The sequence below is a fragment of the Nicotiana tomentosiformis genome, chromosome 6 (genome assembly GCF_000390325.3).
Source record: "Nicotiana tomentosiformis chromosome 6, ASM39032v3, whole genome shotgun sequence".
NCBI classification, from domain to species: Eukaryota; Viridiplantae; Streptophyta; class Magnoliopsida; order Solanales; family Solanaceae; genus Nicotiana; species Nicotiana tomentosiformis.
The window spans coordinates 117,398,354-117,413,204 of record NC_090817.1 but is presented as its reverse complement, the minus strand read 5'-3'; the positions used below and the strand labels follow the sequence as shown (position 1 = coordinate 117,413,204).

General features: G+C 36.0%; 1 protein-coding gene across 11 annotated transcripts; it reads right to left on the bottom strand.

The window, feature by feature from the left end:
* Positions 1-5,427: 5,427 nt before the first annotated feature.
* Positions 5,428-14,327, bottom strand: LOC104113535 (uncharacterized). Of its 11 annotated transcripts, none has more exons than XM_070177724.1 (4): positions 9,834-14,207; positions 9,650-9,752; positions 6,002-9,555; positions 5,428-5,638 (listed from the first exon to the last, which is right to left on the bottom strand). In XM_070177724.1, exon 1 carries the CDS (start codon positions 12,414-12,416, stop codon positions 11,490-11,492), a length of 927 nt encoding a protein of 308 aa, XP_070033825.1. In that variant the 5' UTR covers positions 12,417-14,207; the 3' UTR covers positions 5,428-5,638; positions 6,002-9,555; positions 9,650-9,752; positions 9,834-11,489. The 11 variants fall into 10 exon arrangements, 10 of the variants coding, with proteins under 10 accessions (XP_070033825.1, XP_070033826.1, XP_018632762.1 ...); XR_011408816.1 differs by lacking the exon at positions 9,650-9,752 and having other exon boundaries at positions 6,002-9,353; positions 13,981-14,207; XM_018777246.3 differs by adding an exon at positions 14,214-14,327 and having other exon boundaries at positions 6,002-14,040.
* Positions 14,328-14,851: the final 524 nt, after the last annotated feature.

The following is a 14,851-nucleotide window of genomic DNA, read 5'->3' as shown; positions in this document are numbered from 1 at the left end:
TTAGAAGATAGCAGTTTAATTGATATACTCAATCAAATAAAAGGATATGATTCTTTAACAAATGCCTATATTTCTTATAGAATAATGTTAATAACTCTTGTTACCTTTACTTCAGTGAAAATAATTTTTTCGAAATTAAAATTGATAAATTTAACTAAGATCAATAATGTCTCAATAGAGGCTAAATGGATTAACTATTCTGTCAATTGAGAATGACTTATTAAAAAACTTGACCGTAAAAAAATTATTAATAACTTTGCATCAAAAAAAATCTACAAAAATAGAATTCAAATAAAAAAATTCTCTTTTTTTTTTAAAAAAAAAAGTTAAGTCCCGTCATAAAATTTGGCCTTAGTCACAAACTTTGTGGGACCCTGTCTTTTCCAAATGTGACTTTGTTTCTGCCACAATCAATATTCGACCCCACTTGTGTCAAAACTAAAGCATTCTCTTGATTTTCTAAAAATAAAAATTCTTTATTCAAAACTATCATTGTTTGCCTAGACCTTTTTCCAGCCTGCTACAAGGGTCTCGTATCCATCAATAAGAAGCTATAGTTATATCAAGTATCTTAAAAATTGCGTATAAATTCAATTGTTATTCGTTTTTTAGGGTAAACAGTTTGGCACCCACCGTGGGGCTAAGGATAATAGTGATTATTTGGTGCAAACTTTCATAACACACACTATTTTACACTTATTTTTTGGAGTGTTTTTTATTCCAGGATCAAAATATCGAACTCACAATCGGCACCCCTTCACGTCGACAATGATTCAGGCCACCACGGTGAGAATGACAACATAGCACCAGGGAATGACGTACCTCCGGTCAATCTCGATGGAGTTCTGATGGGATCCGATTGACGTCAGTTCGCATGTAGCCGTCAACGCAAATTTGGCTGCCGATCCCGAGGGCAATGTCCGTAGGGATGTTCGATCGGCCGCTCAAAGAACCCATGGCGGCGAAGAGAGTGGGATCAACCTGCGAGTAATCTTCGAAATGTTGCAGGCTCAACAGGCAACGATAGCCCAGCTCCAAAACCAGAATCGCCCACCGGACAGGATCGAGACCGAGCCATCCCAGGAAGTTGTCCACAAGGTCGTGTAACGACCCGACCGGTCATTTTGAGTCCTGGCGCATTATTCGGTGGTTCAAGGCCTTGAGTAGCTTCACTTCAGGTGTTATGACTTGTACGTGTGGTCGGAATTTAATTTCACAAAGTTCGAAGTTGATTTGGAAAGAAAATTCTAAATTTGGAAGCTTTAAGTTGGAAGAATTGACCAATCTTTGACTTTTGAGTAAACGACCTCGGAATCGATATTTGAAAGTTCCAACAGGTTTGTATGATAATTTCAGACTTGGACGTATGTCCGGATCGGGTTTCGGATGACCCGGGAGCATTTCGACGCCTATTGTGGAACTCGGCATTTTGGGAAAAGATTTCATAAATTTGGGTTGAAGTGTATTTCAATATTAGCGATGTCCATTTGAGATTCTAAGTCTGGGAATAGCTCCGTATGGTAATTCTGGTCTTAGTAGCGTGCCCGAATATTAATTTGGAGGCTCGTAGGTAATTTCGGAGTCATTTGGCGAAAGTTAGAAATTTAAAGGTTTTTAAGAAGTTTGACCGGGAGTGGACTTTTTGATATCAGGTCCGGATTCCGATTTCGAAAGTTGGAATAGATCTGTAATGTCAATTATAATTTGTGTGCAAAATTCGAGGTCAATCGGATTTGATTTGATAGGTTTTCGGCGTCGAATGTAGAAGTTTGAAGTTCTAAAGTTCATAAAGATTGAATTGGGGTGTGATTCATGGTTTTCATATTGTTTGATGTGATTTGAGGTCTCGAGCAAGTTCGTGTTATGTATTGGGACTGGTTGGTACGATTGGACGGGGTCCTGTGGGCCTCGGGTGTGATTCGGGGTAGTTCCGAACCAAGTTTGGGTGTCGACCTATATGTAAATGACTCCGGAATAGAATTTTGATGATTCCAATAGCTCCGTACGGGGATTTTGGACTTAGAAGCGTATCCGGAAAATTATTTGGAGGTTTGTAGTGGAATTAGGCTTGAAATGACGAAAGTTGAATTTTTGAAATGTTTGACCAGGGGATTGACTTTTCGATATCGGGGTCGAAATCCGATTCTGGAAATTTGAATAGGTCCGTTATGTCATTTATGACTTGTGTGCAAAATTTGAGATCAATCGGATTTGATTTTATAGGTTCCGGCATTGAATGTAGAAGTTAGAATTTTAGTCTGTTTTCATTCTTAATTGAGCTATTTCAATGTGTGTAGTTATCCTATTTAGTTTAATATCGCATGTCTACGTGCTTTAACTACTTATTTGAACTCTGTGATGCATGCCTAGTTTATTTTCCGTTTTCCTTGTTCTTTATCAGTATTAACTGTAGAATCTTGCTGTTAACTGTTGTATTTACCGGTTTGAGCTGTGCGTTTACTTTTGAGATTACGAGGCGGTTCCTCGAGAGTTCTCCCTGCACATTTTCTTTTGAGACTACGAGGCGGTTCCTCGAGAATTTTTCCTGTACATTTACTTTTGAGTCTACGAGGCGGTACCTCAGGAGATCTCCTCACATATTTACTTTTGAGACAACGAGGTGGTACCTCGGGAGATCTCCTCGCATATTTACTTTTGGGACTACGAGACGCATCTCAGGAGATCCCCTGTTGAGTATTTACTTTTGGGACTACGAGACGGTATCTCGGGAGCGCCCCATGTTGTTATCTCATTATGCTGTGATGTTATTTCTCTGTGAATTATTCTTGTCAAATTCTCCGTTTTACTTCATTTTATTATATCATCTGTCTTATTATTATATTCCAGTAGGGTTCGGACCTGACCTCGTCACTACTCTACCGAGGTTAGATTTAGCACTTACTAGGTACCATTGTGGTGTACTCATGCTAATCTTCTGCACATATTTTTGTGTGCACATCAATTTTCTGCCACTCGCGGAGTGTGCTTACAATAACAGCTACCAGTCGAGTATTCAGATGGCTCCGTATAAGGCTTTGTATGGGAGACGGTGCCGGTCCCCAGTGGGTTATTTTGAGCCGGGTGAGGCTAGGCCATTGGGTACTGACTTGGTTCAGGATGCTTTAGAGAAAGTCAAAGTGATTCAGGAACGGCTTCGCACGGCATAGTCTAGACATAAGAGTTATGCCGACAGGAAGGTTCGTGATGTCGTTTACGTGATTGGGGAGAAGGTTCTGCTCAAGATTTCACCCATGAAGGGTGTGTTGAGGTTCGGGAAGAAGGGCAAGTTGAGCCCTCGGTATATTGAGCCTTTTGAGATACTTAAGAAAATTGGATAGGTGGCTTATGAACTTGCCTTGCCACCTAGTATATCAGGTGTTCATCCAGTGTTCCATGTATCCATGCTCCGAAAGTATGTCGGGGATCCGTCTCATATTCTGGATTTCAGTACAGTACAACTGGACGGTAATTTGACTTATGATGTGGAGCCGGTGGCTAATTTAGACCGGCAAGTTCGAAAGCTAAGGTCAAAGAACATAACATTAGTTAAGGTACAGTGAAGAGGCCAGCCAGTCGAAGAAGCTACTTGGGAGATTGAGCAGGAGATGCGGAATAAATATCCACACCTATTTGAGACTCCAGGTATGATTCTAACCCCGTTCGAGGATGAATGTTTGTGTAAGAGGGAGAGAATGTAACGACCCGGCCGGTCGTTTTGAGTATTATAACCCTGTTCCCTCATTTACTGCTCAATTTATGTCTTGCCATTATTTTATGACTTACCGGATTAGTGGGTTCAGGTCCGAAAGGAATTCGGAGTGAATGAGACACTTAGTCTCATAATTGAAAAAATTAAGTTAGAAAAGTTGACCGGATGTGGACTTATATGTAAACGACCTCAGATTTGAATTCTGATAATTTCAATAGCTCCGTATGGTGATTTTGGACTTAAGAGCATGTCCGAAAAATTATTTGGAGATTTGTAGTGGAATTAGGCTTAAAATGGCGAAAGTCAAATTTTTGGGAAGTTTGAACGGGGGAGGGGGGGGGTTGACTTTTTGATATCGGGGTCCAAATCCGATTCTGATAATTTTAATAGGTCTGTTATGTCATTTATGACTTGTGTGCAAAATTTGAGGTCAATCGGACGTGATTTGATAGGTTCCAGAGTCGTTTGTAGAAATTAGAAATTTTAATGTTCATTAGGCTTGAATTGGGGTGTAATTCATGGTTTTAGCGTTGTTTGAGGTGATTTGAGGATTCGACTAAGTTCGTTTTATATTTTAGGATTTGTTGGTATATTTGGTTGAGGTCCCGGAGGGCTCGGGTGAGTTCCGGGATGGTTTCAGATCATTTTTCCTTGTTTTGCCACTGCTGGAAGTAGTGTTTGGTATTGTTCTTCGTGAACGCGAAGGGTCTCACGCATTCGCGAAGAAGAAATTTGAGCTGTTGGGATTTACCCATCACGAAAGTGAGCAAGGAGACGCGAATGCGAAGTAGAGATTGAGGAAGCCTACGCGAACGCGAGTGGGCTAACGTGAACGCGAAGAGAAAAGGGAGCTGGGGCCTGCCCGGTGTTAAGCCTTCGCGAACGCGGCTCGTGTCTCGCGAACGCGGCTCATGTCTCGCGAATGCGAAGGGCAGAGGTAGGAAGGCATTGCGAATGTGATGAAGAGATCGCGAACGCGAAGAAGAAACCTTGGCTGCATATTTTTTTGCGCTTCGCGAACGCGAAGACATGGCCGCGAACGCGATGAAGGCATTTCTGAGCAGAATTAAAAGTTCCAAAACGGGAATTTTGAGTTCATAACACAAAATTGAATTGGGAGCTCCGTAGAAGGCGATTTTTGGAGATATTCTTGCGTGGGTATTTGGGGTAAGTGATTCTTATCCAGTTTTAATTAATTTCCATGATTATGCCTTTGAATCCATCATTTAATGGGTGAATTAAGTTGAAAATTTTGGAAAACCCTCTCGATTTAATTTGAAGATTTGAGGGTCGAGTCACTACAAGGGCCTAATTACGGGGGTTATTTTTAAGGTTTGCGGCAGTTAAAATCCCCGCAATATGTTGTTGCGACAGTCATTAAAACCCCCACAATAAGAGTCACCGCAATCGATTTGCGGCAGTTATTTGGTGACCGCCAGAACTAAATAGCGGAGGTTACTTCGCGGCGGTTGACCCCGTAGATCTAAAATTAAAATCTTTTTAAAATAATTTTCAGTTATGAATTGCAGCGGTTTTAAACTTCCACAATATAATTTTTATTCTTTTTTATTAGCTTATATTTAAAGTTCATGTCAGTCATAACCTCAATAATTTATTGAATTTTTAAATTCATATTTTATTGAACAAATCACTAATTAAGTTGTAAATCATAATCAAAGCAAAAAAATGCATTTTAAAGTTAAAAGATATCGATAACATATCGTAAAATCACAAAACGTTATCATAAAATATCATTAGTCTTTAAAACTAAATTGTTAACATTAAGTAGCATCATCACACTCAAAAACTATTTTAAACACAAAACATTCACTCCAACATTCTAAAATCTGCTTCAACTATACAATTACTATCACCACATGATCTTCTTGCGTCCATGGGCGAAAGGGGTTCACTGTCCGCATCACTTGGCTGCATAAAAAAGGCAAAGTATAAAAATTATGCCAGAATCAGAAATTGCAGTAACTCTAAGTTCTACTAAATACTGTAAGTAAATAAGTGTAATTCTTCAAGCTTCCTTTGTACCTAAAACTCAAATTTAGATCAATATTGCAGTCTTTTTTTTTTTATTATTGGATTGAGAAAAAAGATGTTTGTGCATCCCATTAGAAAGTGAGACTAATTCATGCTAGAATCAGAAAGAAAAATATAATAGAGAAAGGGGAGTTATACAAAGAAAACAGATACAACATACATGAATAGTACTAATCTAAGCCACTCTATCTTTGCAAATAGACAAATTTAAGTGAATAAAAATTTAAGAACTTTACTTACCGTTGTAGGAGAAACCGTCGAAGGAGAAGCAAAGAACCCCGCAAACTGTTCTGGTATCGTCCCTTCTTTCATTATCATATATGCCTTGAAAGCGTTCATCATTTGATTATGAGCATTCATCATTTGATTATGGTTATGTTGACATTGGGACGAACATGAACTTTCACTACTTGAAGCACTTGTACCACCAAAACGAGGTCTTACTTGTTTAAAAACTCTACTAGGGACAGGGCCAAATCCTAAATACCTCACCCTTCTAGAGTGCTCTTTTCCTAGCACCTTACCAACGGCATCATTTGGTGAAATTTGAGACTAGTCTATGGTGCTTTGGCTCAAATCTAACTTAATTTTTTTCTACACATACAAAACTCATTGTCACAACTAAACCAATAGGAATGCATTTGTCTAGTGTCAAAATATACATATCTTAATCAGCAGAACTATATAAACCTTGACACGCCCACTTGTTTCCAATCTAGGCTTAGTTGTCCAACCTATGTTAGAAATATTATCCTTTTGATCAGCAACTTCTTAGAGTAATTCCCAAGGATTTATTATGGTTCTAGTCTCTGCTTCATTAATTAGAATACTCCATATACAAGATTTTCTAAAATTTTCAAAATGAAATAATTAAATAAAAATAGCACTAGTCATCACGTTTAAGAGTAATATATATATATATGGGGTAATATTTGAAATTCAGGTCATAAATTATGGAATAGAAGATTCATTTCTTGACAAAGTGTGTGATATTAGCAAACAGTTCTTTGCTCTTCCAACTGAAGAGAGGCTTAAATATGCCAGAACAGTTGATGGCATTGAACGATATGAAAATAGTTCAGTTCTATTGGACCGACAGACTGTATCTAAATGTGATCCATCAAGACATAAGAAAACTCCAATATGGCCCCAAAACCTGAATGTTTTAGGTATATGTTCTCTCCTTTTTACTCGAAAGTAATGAAGATATTAGAAGCACAGGGCTAAAAATATTACCTTACTTTCAGGGAAGTTTTTGAAGAATATATCAAGTTTGAGTAAACTTCAATTATCTAGCATACTCATTAGTCCTCATGATTTGTTTCTTAAGATAAGCTAAGAATTCACAAAAACTTACGCATATTTCTTTTGCTTCTTCATTAACATATACTCCATCTTGATTCTTATGAGTAGCAATGTATATTTGTGCTCGTCCAGGCATTTGTCCAGTCTGAGCCATCTATAAATAAAATCAAATCAGAATTAGTTACTACTTAGAAATAGTTACATAGTAAGTTAATTTACTCACCATTTCAGCCCTTCTCGTAGCATTGGCTTTGGAACCACCTGTGTATGGAATCGTCTGTTTTTTTCTATTTTCAGCATTTATTTTACTCATTTCCTTATAAAAATATACTTGAAACTCAATTAAAAGAACAAACAATAATATAATTATAAAGGCTAGTAGAAGCAGTTACATAAGTACTTTTGTTGAATCTTTATATTGGTAATCAACAAAAGAAATTCATTGATCCAGCGAAATTCCAACCGGCACATTATCAATAAATCTCAGCTCTACTTTTAAGTGGGTCTTCAGATACACTCCACAAGTTAAGCCTATTTGTAGCCCATTCAAGAAATTGAAATCTGATGAGTTCTCAACAACATCTACCATATTAGGATTAGTGTCTAATAGTATTACCAAAAAGCGTAAAAGCAAATTTGGAAAGCACATGAAATTGTCCAAATTTTATTTTAAAGGCGAGCATGCAGAGAAAACCTGCTAAGTACTGCAATTGCATCACAAAATTCAAAGTGACCAACTTTTACGTAAGATCTGAAGGGACTTAGAAGGGACTGTTGAATATGTACTAATAGTCAAAAGTATTTACCTATTGCTTCTACAGTCCAATGGCTCCCATAACGCTTTCTAGATGAGGCCTGAACTGTTGGACCTGATTGTGATGAGGCCTGATCCATTGGAGTTGGATGGAATGTTGAGTGAACTGATCGAGACGGCTGTGATGCCGACTGAAATGTTGGAGCTGCCTGTGATGTGGGCTGAAATGATGGGTCCAGATGTGTTGTGGCAAAAATTGATGTGGTCGGATGTGTTGGCATTCAAGGCGTTGATTGAAGAAAAGAAAGTGTTGATTCAATACCTTGTGAAGTAGATACTGACTGATCTGAATTTTGGTTTTTCAGCAAACGCTTGAACCTTGGCATATTGCAATTCAATAATGAATGAATTTAATAAGCAATGCAAAGAAAATCTACAAACTTCAAGATAAAAGAATGGTGTGCAAGTTGGAATCTAATTTAAGATATACACATAAATTTACTGAAGTTCTCTTTCTCATAGCTGGTATTTTAGCATGCTAATAACTACAGGGACAATGATATATGGGCAACTGCTATTCATTCAACAGTGCCACAATGTCTTAACAAATAAACCAAAAAAATTAAGAACTTTCAGTAAGTTATTGATACCATCAATTGCCCTAACGACTTCTCACACAAGAAGGATACCTCAATATTAGCAAATACAACAACACCATGAAAGATTGCATAGTCTCTATGGATCAAACTGCATACCACAATACCAAGTTAATAAAATATAGCTCCTAAAAACAGTAGTAACTGAGAAATATATAAAATAAGAATCCAATATGGTTAAAAAGTAAACATTCAAAGAAATGTTTGAACATGTTAGATCCACATTATAATAGCTTATCAAACATTTACTGAATTCTACGTAGAACTCGAGCAACAAACAATCACAAAATTTTCGTAAAGAATAAAGATCACTTTCTTAGCCAAAAGATAGTAAGTTTTGAAGAAAAAAATACTAATCAAACTATCCTAATCAAGCAAAAAAAAAAATGATTGTCCAAATTCTTGTTACAATTGCAATTTGGATATTTTATTATATCTATTCAGTCATATACTCCTCTATTGCAATTTGGATATTCTCGTAATCAACATTAAAAAAAAGTCCAAATTCTTGTTGTCGATATGGCTCATTCTCGTATATTTCTTCTTCATCAACCCCTCCCATATCAAACAAAATCTCTTGGCTTTAGATGTACAACCACACTCCATCCTTTATCAGTTTCATCATCAACATAGTAGACCATATTTGCTTGTGGTGCTTCAATATATGGATCATCATTCTCATGATCACCAGTGTGGATCAATTTAGAGAAGTTGACACAATTAAACTTCCAAACATCTATTTTGAACCCTCTGTTTCGAGTAGTGTCAGCCCACTGGCATTTAAAGAGAACAACCTTGAACCGACCATAATAATTAAGCTCAATAATATCTTTCAACTTCCCATAATATGGTAGGTCTGCTTGTCTTGCATATCTATCTGCACTAGATGCAACACAAGAAGTGTGAGAGACAAGAAAAACTCCACTATTTTGAGTTTTTAATCCTTGTTCTCTAGACAAAGTTCGAAATTTGAATCCATTAATGTTATAAGCACTGAATCTTCTTGCATCTTGTGTTGGACCTTGTGCTAAGAACTTGATATCATCAGAGACAGTGTCAGCTATATCCGGATTCATAATCTAAATAAATAATATATTTCTGTTAAAAATTACAAATTGAGACAAGAAATCTTAGGAAACCAATTAGGAAACATTTTAAATATCATTCACTCACTCGCTTAGGAAACCAATCAGGGAACCTTTTACTAACTCTCCTCTCTACCTCTGTTGGTGAAAGTTTTCGGCCTCTACTTCTTCTGATGTGATGTCTAAATTCACTACAAAGGTGTTATATGCATCAATTTTAATCCAATTACTCTAAATATTTCTTATAAATCAAATCAAATCAAATTTCTTACTCAATAAATGGTTTTACTGCTGCGCAATTAGGTAACACATATCGATGGGCTTGAGTTTTCTCCAAAAGAGTCAATGGTTCTGTTGTGGAGCCTCCAACATGTTTACCTTGTTGAAGGAACATAGATGACACTTCAGAAGCCTCATTATGATTTGGTTCATCGTTTACACGTTTAGGTCGATTTAACCTTAACTCAATTCCCTCAAACTAACGAGAATAAAGAGTTAGAGCTTCTTCAACTATGTAACCTTCAGCTATAGAACCTTCTGGTTGTGATTTGTTTCCTACAAGGGACTTGAAATGACCTAATAATCTCTAACCGAAATAATTAAGTGTTAGAAGAATCATTTACGTTGAAATAAGCATTTACATTGAAATACTATTACAAGATCTATTAAAATAATTTTGAATAAGAAATATTTTACCTTTCAACAAAATACATCCACTGATAATGTACCGGGCCACCTTGTATTACTTCATCCACTAGATGAACAGTTAAATGAACCATTATAGTAAAAAAAATGATGGAAGGAATAACATCTCTAGATGGCAAAGAGTTTCCACAATCCGATTTTGTAGCTTTTCTAGGTCTAAGAGGCTTAAGCTTTTCAGATAAAGATGCCTAAAAAGGGAGGAAAGCTCTACCAACATTGCAACAACCTGGTTTGGAAGCACGTTTGCGAATTGCTATTGGTAATAATTGTTCCATAAGGATGTGACAATCATGACTTTTTAATCCAGAGATCCTTTTTTGATCCAAATAAATACGAGATATATTATTTGAATAACCATCCGGCACTGAGATATTCTTCAAAGTCTTGAGGAAGGCCAGTTTCTTCTCCTTTGGAATTGTAAATGCACCAAGCCGACATTCATCATTCTCATCCGGCCAAAGATCACGCCTTATACCCATATCTTGTAGATCTCTTCGAACCTTAACATGATCCTTTGATTTTTCTTTATCATTTAGCAAAGAGTATATAATATTATCAAACACATTCTTTCCAATATGCATAACATCTAAATTATGGCGCAATGAGTTAGACTCCCAATATGGAAGATCAAAGAATATGCTTTTTTTTCTCCATTGTTGAGTTACACCTTCTCCAACACTCTTTTTCCTATTTCTTTTCCTTTTATCATTCAATTCTGCTTGTCTTCCAAATGTGACATTGATATCTTTCACTTGTTGCAAAATGTCTGATCCTGATAACTTATTTGGAAGGGTCCTCTCTTCGACATTTTTATCAAAACGATGTCTCTTCATTCTAAATTTATGATTTCTTCCCAAACACCGACGATGGCCAATAAAATACCACTTTCTACTATGACGAAGTCCACAAAGTTCTGCGTCAAAATTACAAGAGGGGCATGCAAGACCAGTATGTGTATTCCAACTCGATAAAATATCAAGTCCAGGAAAGTCGCTAACTGTCCACATAAGAGTTGCTCGCATTCTAAACATTTCATCCTTTTATGAATCAAAAGTGTCCACACCTTCACTCCACAACTCATTCAACTCCTTAATAAGGGGTTGTAGGTATACATCTATATTATTCCCTACTGTACGTAGACCTGGAATGATCATTGAGAGGATAAAATTTGGTTGCTTCATACACAACTAAGGAGGAAGGTTATATGGAACCAAAATCACAAGTCAAATACTATAATTAGTATTCATTGTTCCAAAAGGATTGAAACCATCACTAGCCAGGCCTAATCGAACATTTCGAGGATCAGAAGCAAATACAAGAAAAGTTGTATTAAACCTCTTCCATGCCTCACCATCTGTAGGGTGTCTTATGGTTCCATCTTTGTTACCATCCTCTGCATGCCATCTCATATGCTCTTCAATCTTAGAGCACATGAACAATCTTTGTAATCTTGATTTTAATGAAAAGTAGCGCAAAAATTTTGCAGCTTTCTTCTTTTTCTTCTTCTTCTTCTTCTTCTTTTGTTTCTTACTTGTAACAGGTGCATGTTCTTTACTGCTCTCCTTCTCGGGCTTCCATCTAGAAGTGTGACAATACTTGCATGCTTCTGCATTAACATCATCCTCCCAGTACAATATGCAATCATTTGGACAAGCATCTATCTTGATATAATCAAGACACAACTTACTGATGGTTTTCTTGGCTTCATAAAAAGAATGAGGAATCTTTGCAAATTTAAATGCATCTCTGAGTAGATCTAGTATCATAGTCATTCCCTTGTCATTTAACCCAGACAAATACTTTATGTGATAAAGCTTTAACAAAAATTTCAACTTTGAGTACTTAGACCCTTCATATAATTCTTGACGTCCATCTCTAAGCAACTCAAAAAAATCTTTGTTATTTGAAGTGGGCATATTATGTATCATTTCTTCTTCTCCAACTACTTGTGATGGACCTACATAAACACTCTCATGCCTTAAGCCCCCGAATGCTTCATTAATCAACAATTCTACAGGATTTTCAATGGGTGGTGCATCTTGAGTGACCTCTATATTTTCAGAATTATGCAATACATTCATTTTCCCATGCATAACCCAAGTGGCATAATTTTGAGGGAACGACTTGTCTATCAAATGATTCCTTGGCATTCCAATCCAAGATTTATCTATTGGAAATTAGATTAATGTGCAATAATATCACCTATAAGGTTTCATGAGGAAGGAAATGAGTAGTCTATTAGCATAGGTTAAGAGAACAGAAAATGAAAAAATTAATTAATTCTAACAGAGAACATAACCAAATATCTTAAGAAAAGATTATTGTAATTTTCATGAAGTACCGGTAGATTTGAGATAGAGAAACAAAGTAAATAAACTTGCTATTCTTCTACCTATTTTAATCTCTCTTTATTCTTCTAATTTGTTTTAAAGGATTTTAGGTTAAGAAGTAGAGTAAATTTCAATAGTGAGGGGGAGAGAGGCGACAATATACAATAGAGTAAAAGTAGACTCAATCGCTTGAATTGAGAGAGAAACTCAAAGTCTTAGAAACAATTTTGGTAACTCTTAACTCTTATACGATGTGAAACATGTATATTCTCCAACATATTCTCACACATTAACATGGCTTAGGATCAGCCGAGGTGCCAACTAACCATAGAGTGAAAGCTTTTTACCTTTTGTTATGCCCCTCTTTTTCAAGTCCTTTTTTGTTTTTGTTTTTAAGGACTTACAATTTTCAAATGCCAAAATAATTCAAATGGGTTTAGTGTAGGCCAGCAGTGGAGGGAAAAAATTTAACGAGCAGAGAGTAGAATTGATAGGCTCAACTGAAATATAATCTCACAAGTGGGGTCTGGAAGGATAGTGTGTACGTAAACCTTACCCTTACCTTCAAGAAGGCAAAAAGATTGTTTCCGAAAGACCCTCAATTTAAGATAGGTAAAAAGAAGGGCAATAACAACAAGCATACAAATTAGAAAATCGAAGAAAAAATACAAAACTAAATACACTAGCTACTACAATCACGCCTAAGCAATGAGATAAATGTCAAATATCATGATAATCAAACAGTTCATTTTGGAACAGAATATGCTTTTTGTTGCTACTTTGTCACCAATTATCATTGAATTGTTAATTCATAAGTTGCCCTCTTTCTTAAACTCTTTCATTGTGATAAAAGTTGAAAATCAGTAGCTTGTAGACTATTCAGATAACTTAAAAGAATTCTGATGATGATAAAATCATTTGCAATGTTGTTACTTCCATACATCTTACTTAATTTTCTTGTTCGACACGACTAAAAATTGTGGATTGGATTTCATTTTTTAACAGGACATATTTGCTGCTGGCACTGATACCTCATCGCTCACAACAGAGTGGGCACTTGCTGAGCTGATTAACCATCCAAGCATTATGCAGAAAGCAGTAAAAGAAATTGATACTGTTATTGGAAAGACCCATATAAATCCTCATACAACATGGTGTAAAAAAATTATATTTTCTACTAATTTAACAAAAAAATCTCAAATAAACAGAGAAAATCCAAATCTAACATAAAGTATGCAAAACAACACCAAAAACAAAATTAAAGCCACATGCAATAGAAAACATACAAAACTTACAGATTATACAAACCCAAAAATGGGGAAGATGAAAGACCCATTTGTAGAAATAACATTGCACTAAACCAAAAAAGGGTAGAAATACTTACTGTAATTGAAGATACTTGTCGATTGCTATATCCGATTGAGTGATTGAGATGCCTTTGCCACTGCTATAGGGGGAAAACGTGAGGAAAATCAAAGAAAAAAGAGGGAAAAACGAGGATTGAGTTCAAATCTTACAGACAGAATGAGAAATTCACACAAAACTTTCAATTCTAAAAAAAATACAGTAGAAAGAATCATGAAATTTGAGTTAATCTCTCAAAATTGAGACCTTTACCTTGAGTTAATGGAAAAAAGTTAGTGAGAAGTGGCGGAACTTTTGAGGTTTTGTTATATTTGTATATTTTTCAGAGAAAAAAAAAAGAAGCAAAAAAAAAGTGTGGGGAATATTAGTGCGTGCCTTGTGTCGGTTAAGTAAACCCCTGTTATTTAATGAAATTTGTGGGGGTTGGAGCTGAATCCCGCTATTAAACCGCCGCAATTAGGCCCTTTTTTTTGTAGTGAGTTAAGGTTAAATTTTGGTAAAATTATTATGGTTAGACTCGTGGTTGAATGGGCTTTTGAATTTTGTAATTTTTATTGGGTTTCGAGACATGGGTCCCCAATCAATACAAATTATAGGAATAAATTCCTATAAGAAAATACATTTTTTCTAACAAAATCCGAAATTTAACCCAAAAATAGTCTATGGGGCCCACATCTCAGAACCCAAGAAAAATTATAAAATACGAACGTCCATTCAACCACGAGTCCAACCATACTATTTTTACTAAAATCCGACATCAACTCGACTCTCAAATCTTCAAATTAAACCAAGAGGGTTTTCTAAATCTTTCAACTTAATTCACTAATTAAATGTTAAAAATAACCATGGATTCGGGTAATTTGACCAATATTGAGTTAAGAACACTTACC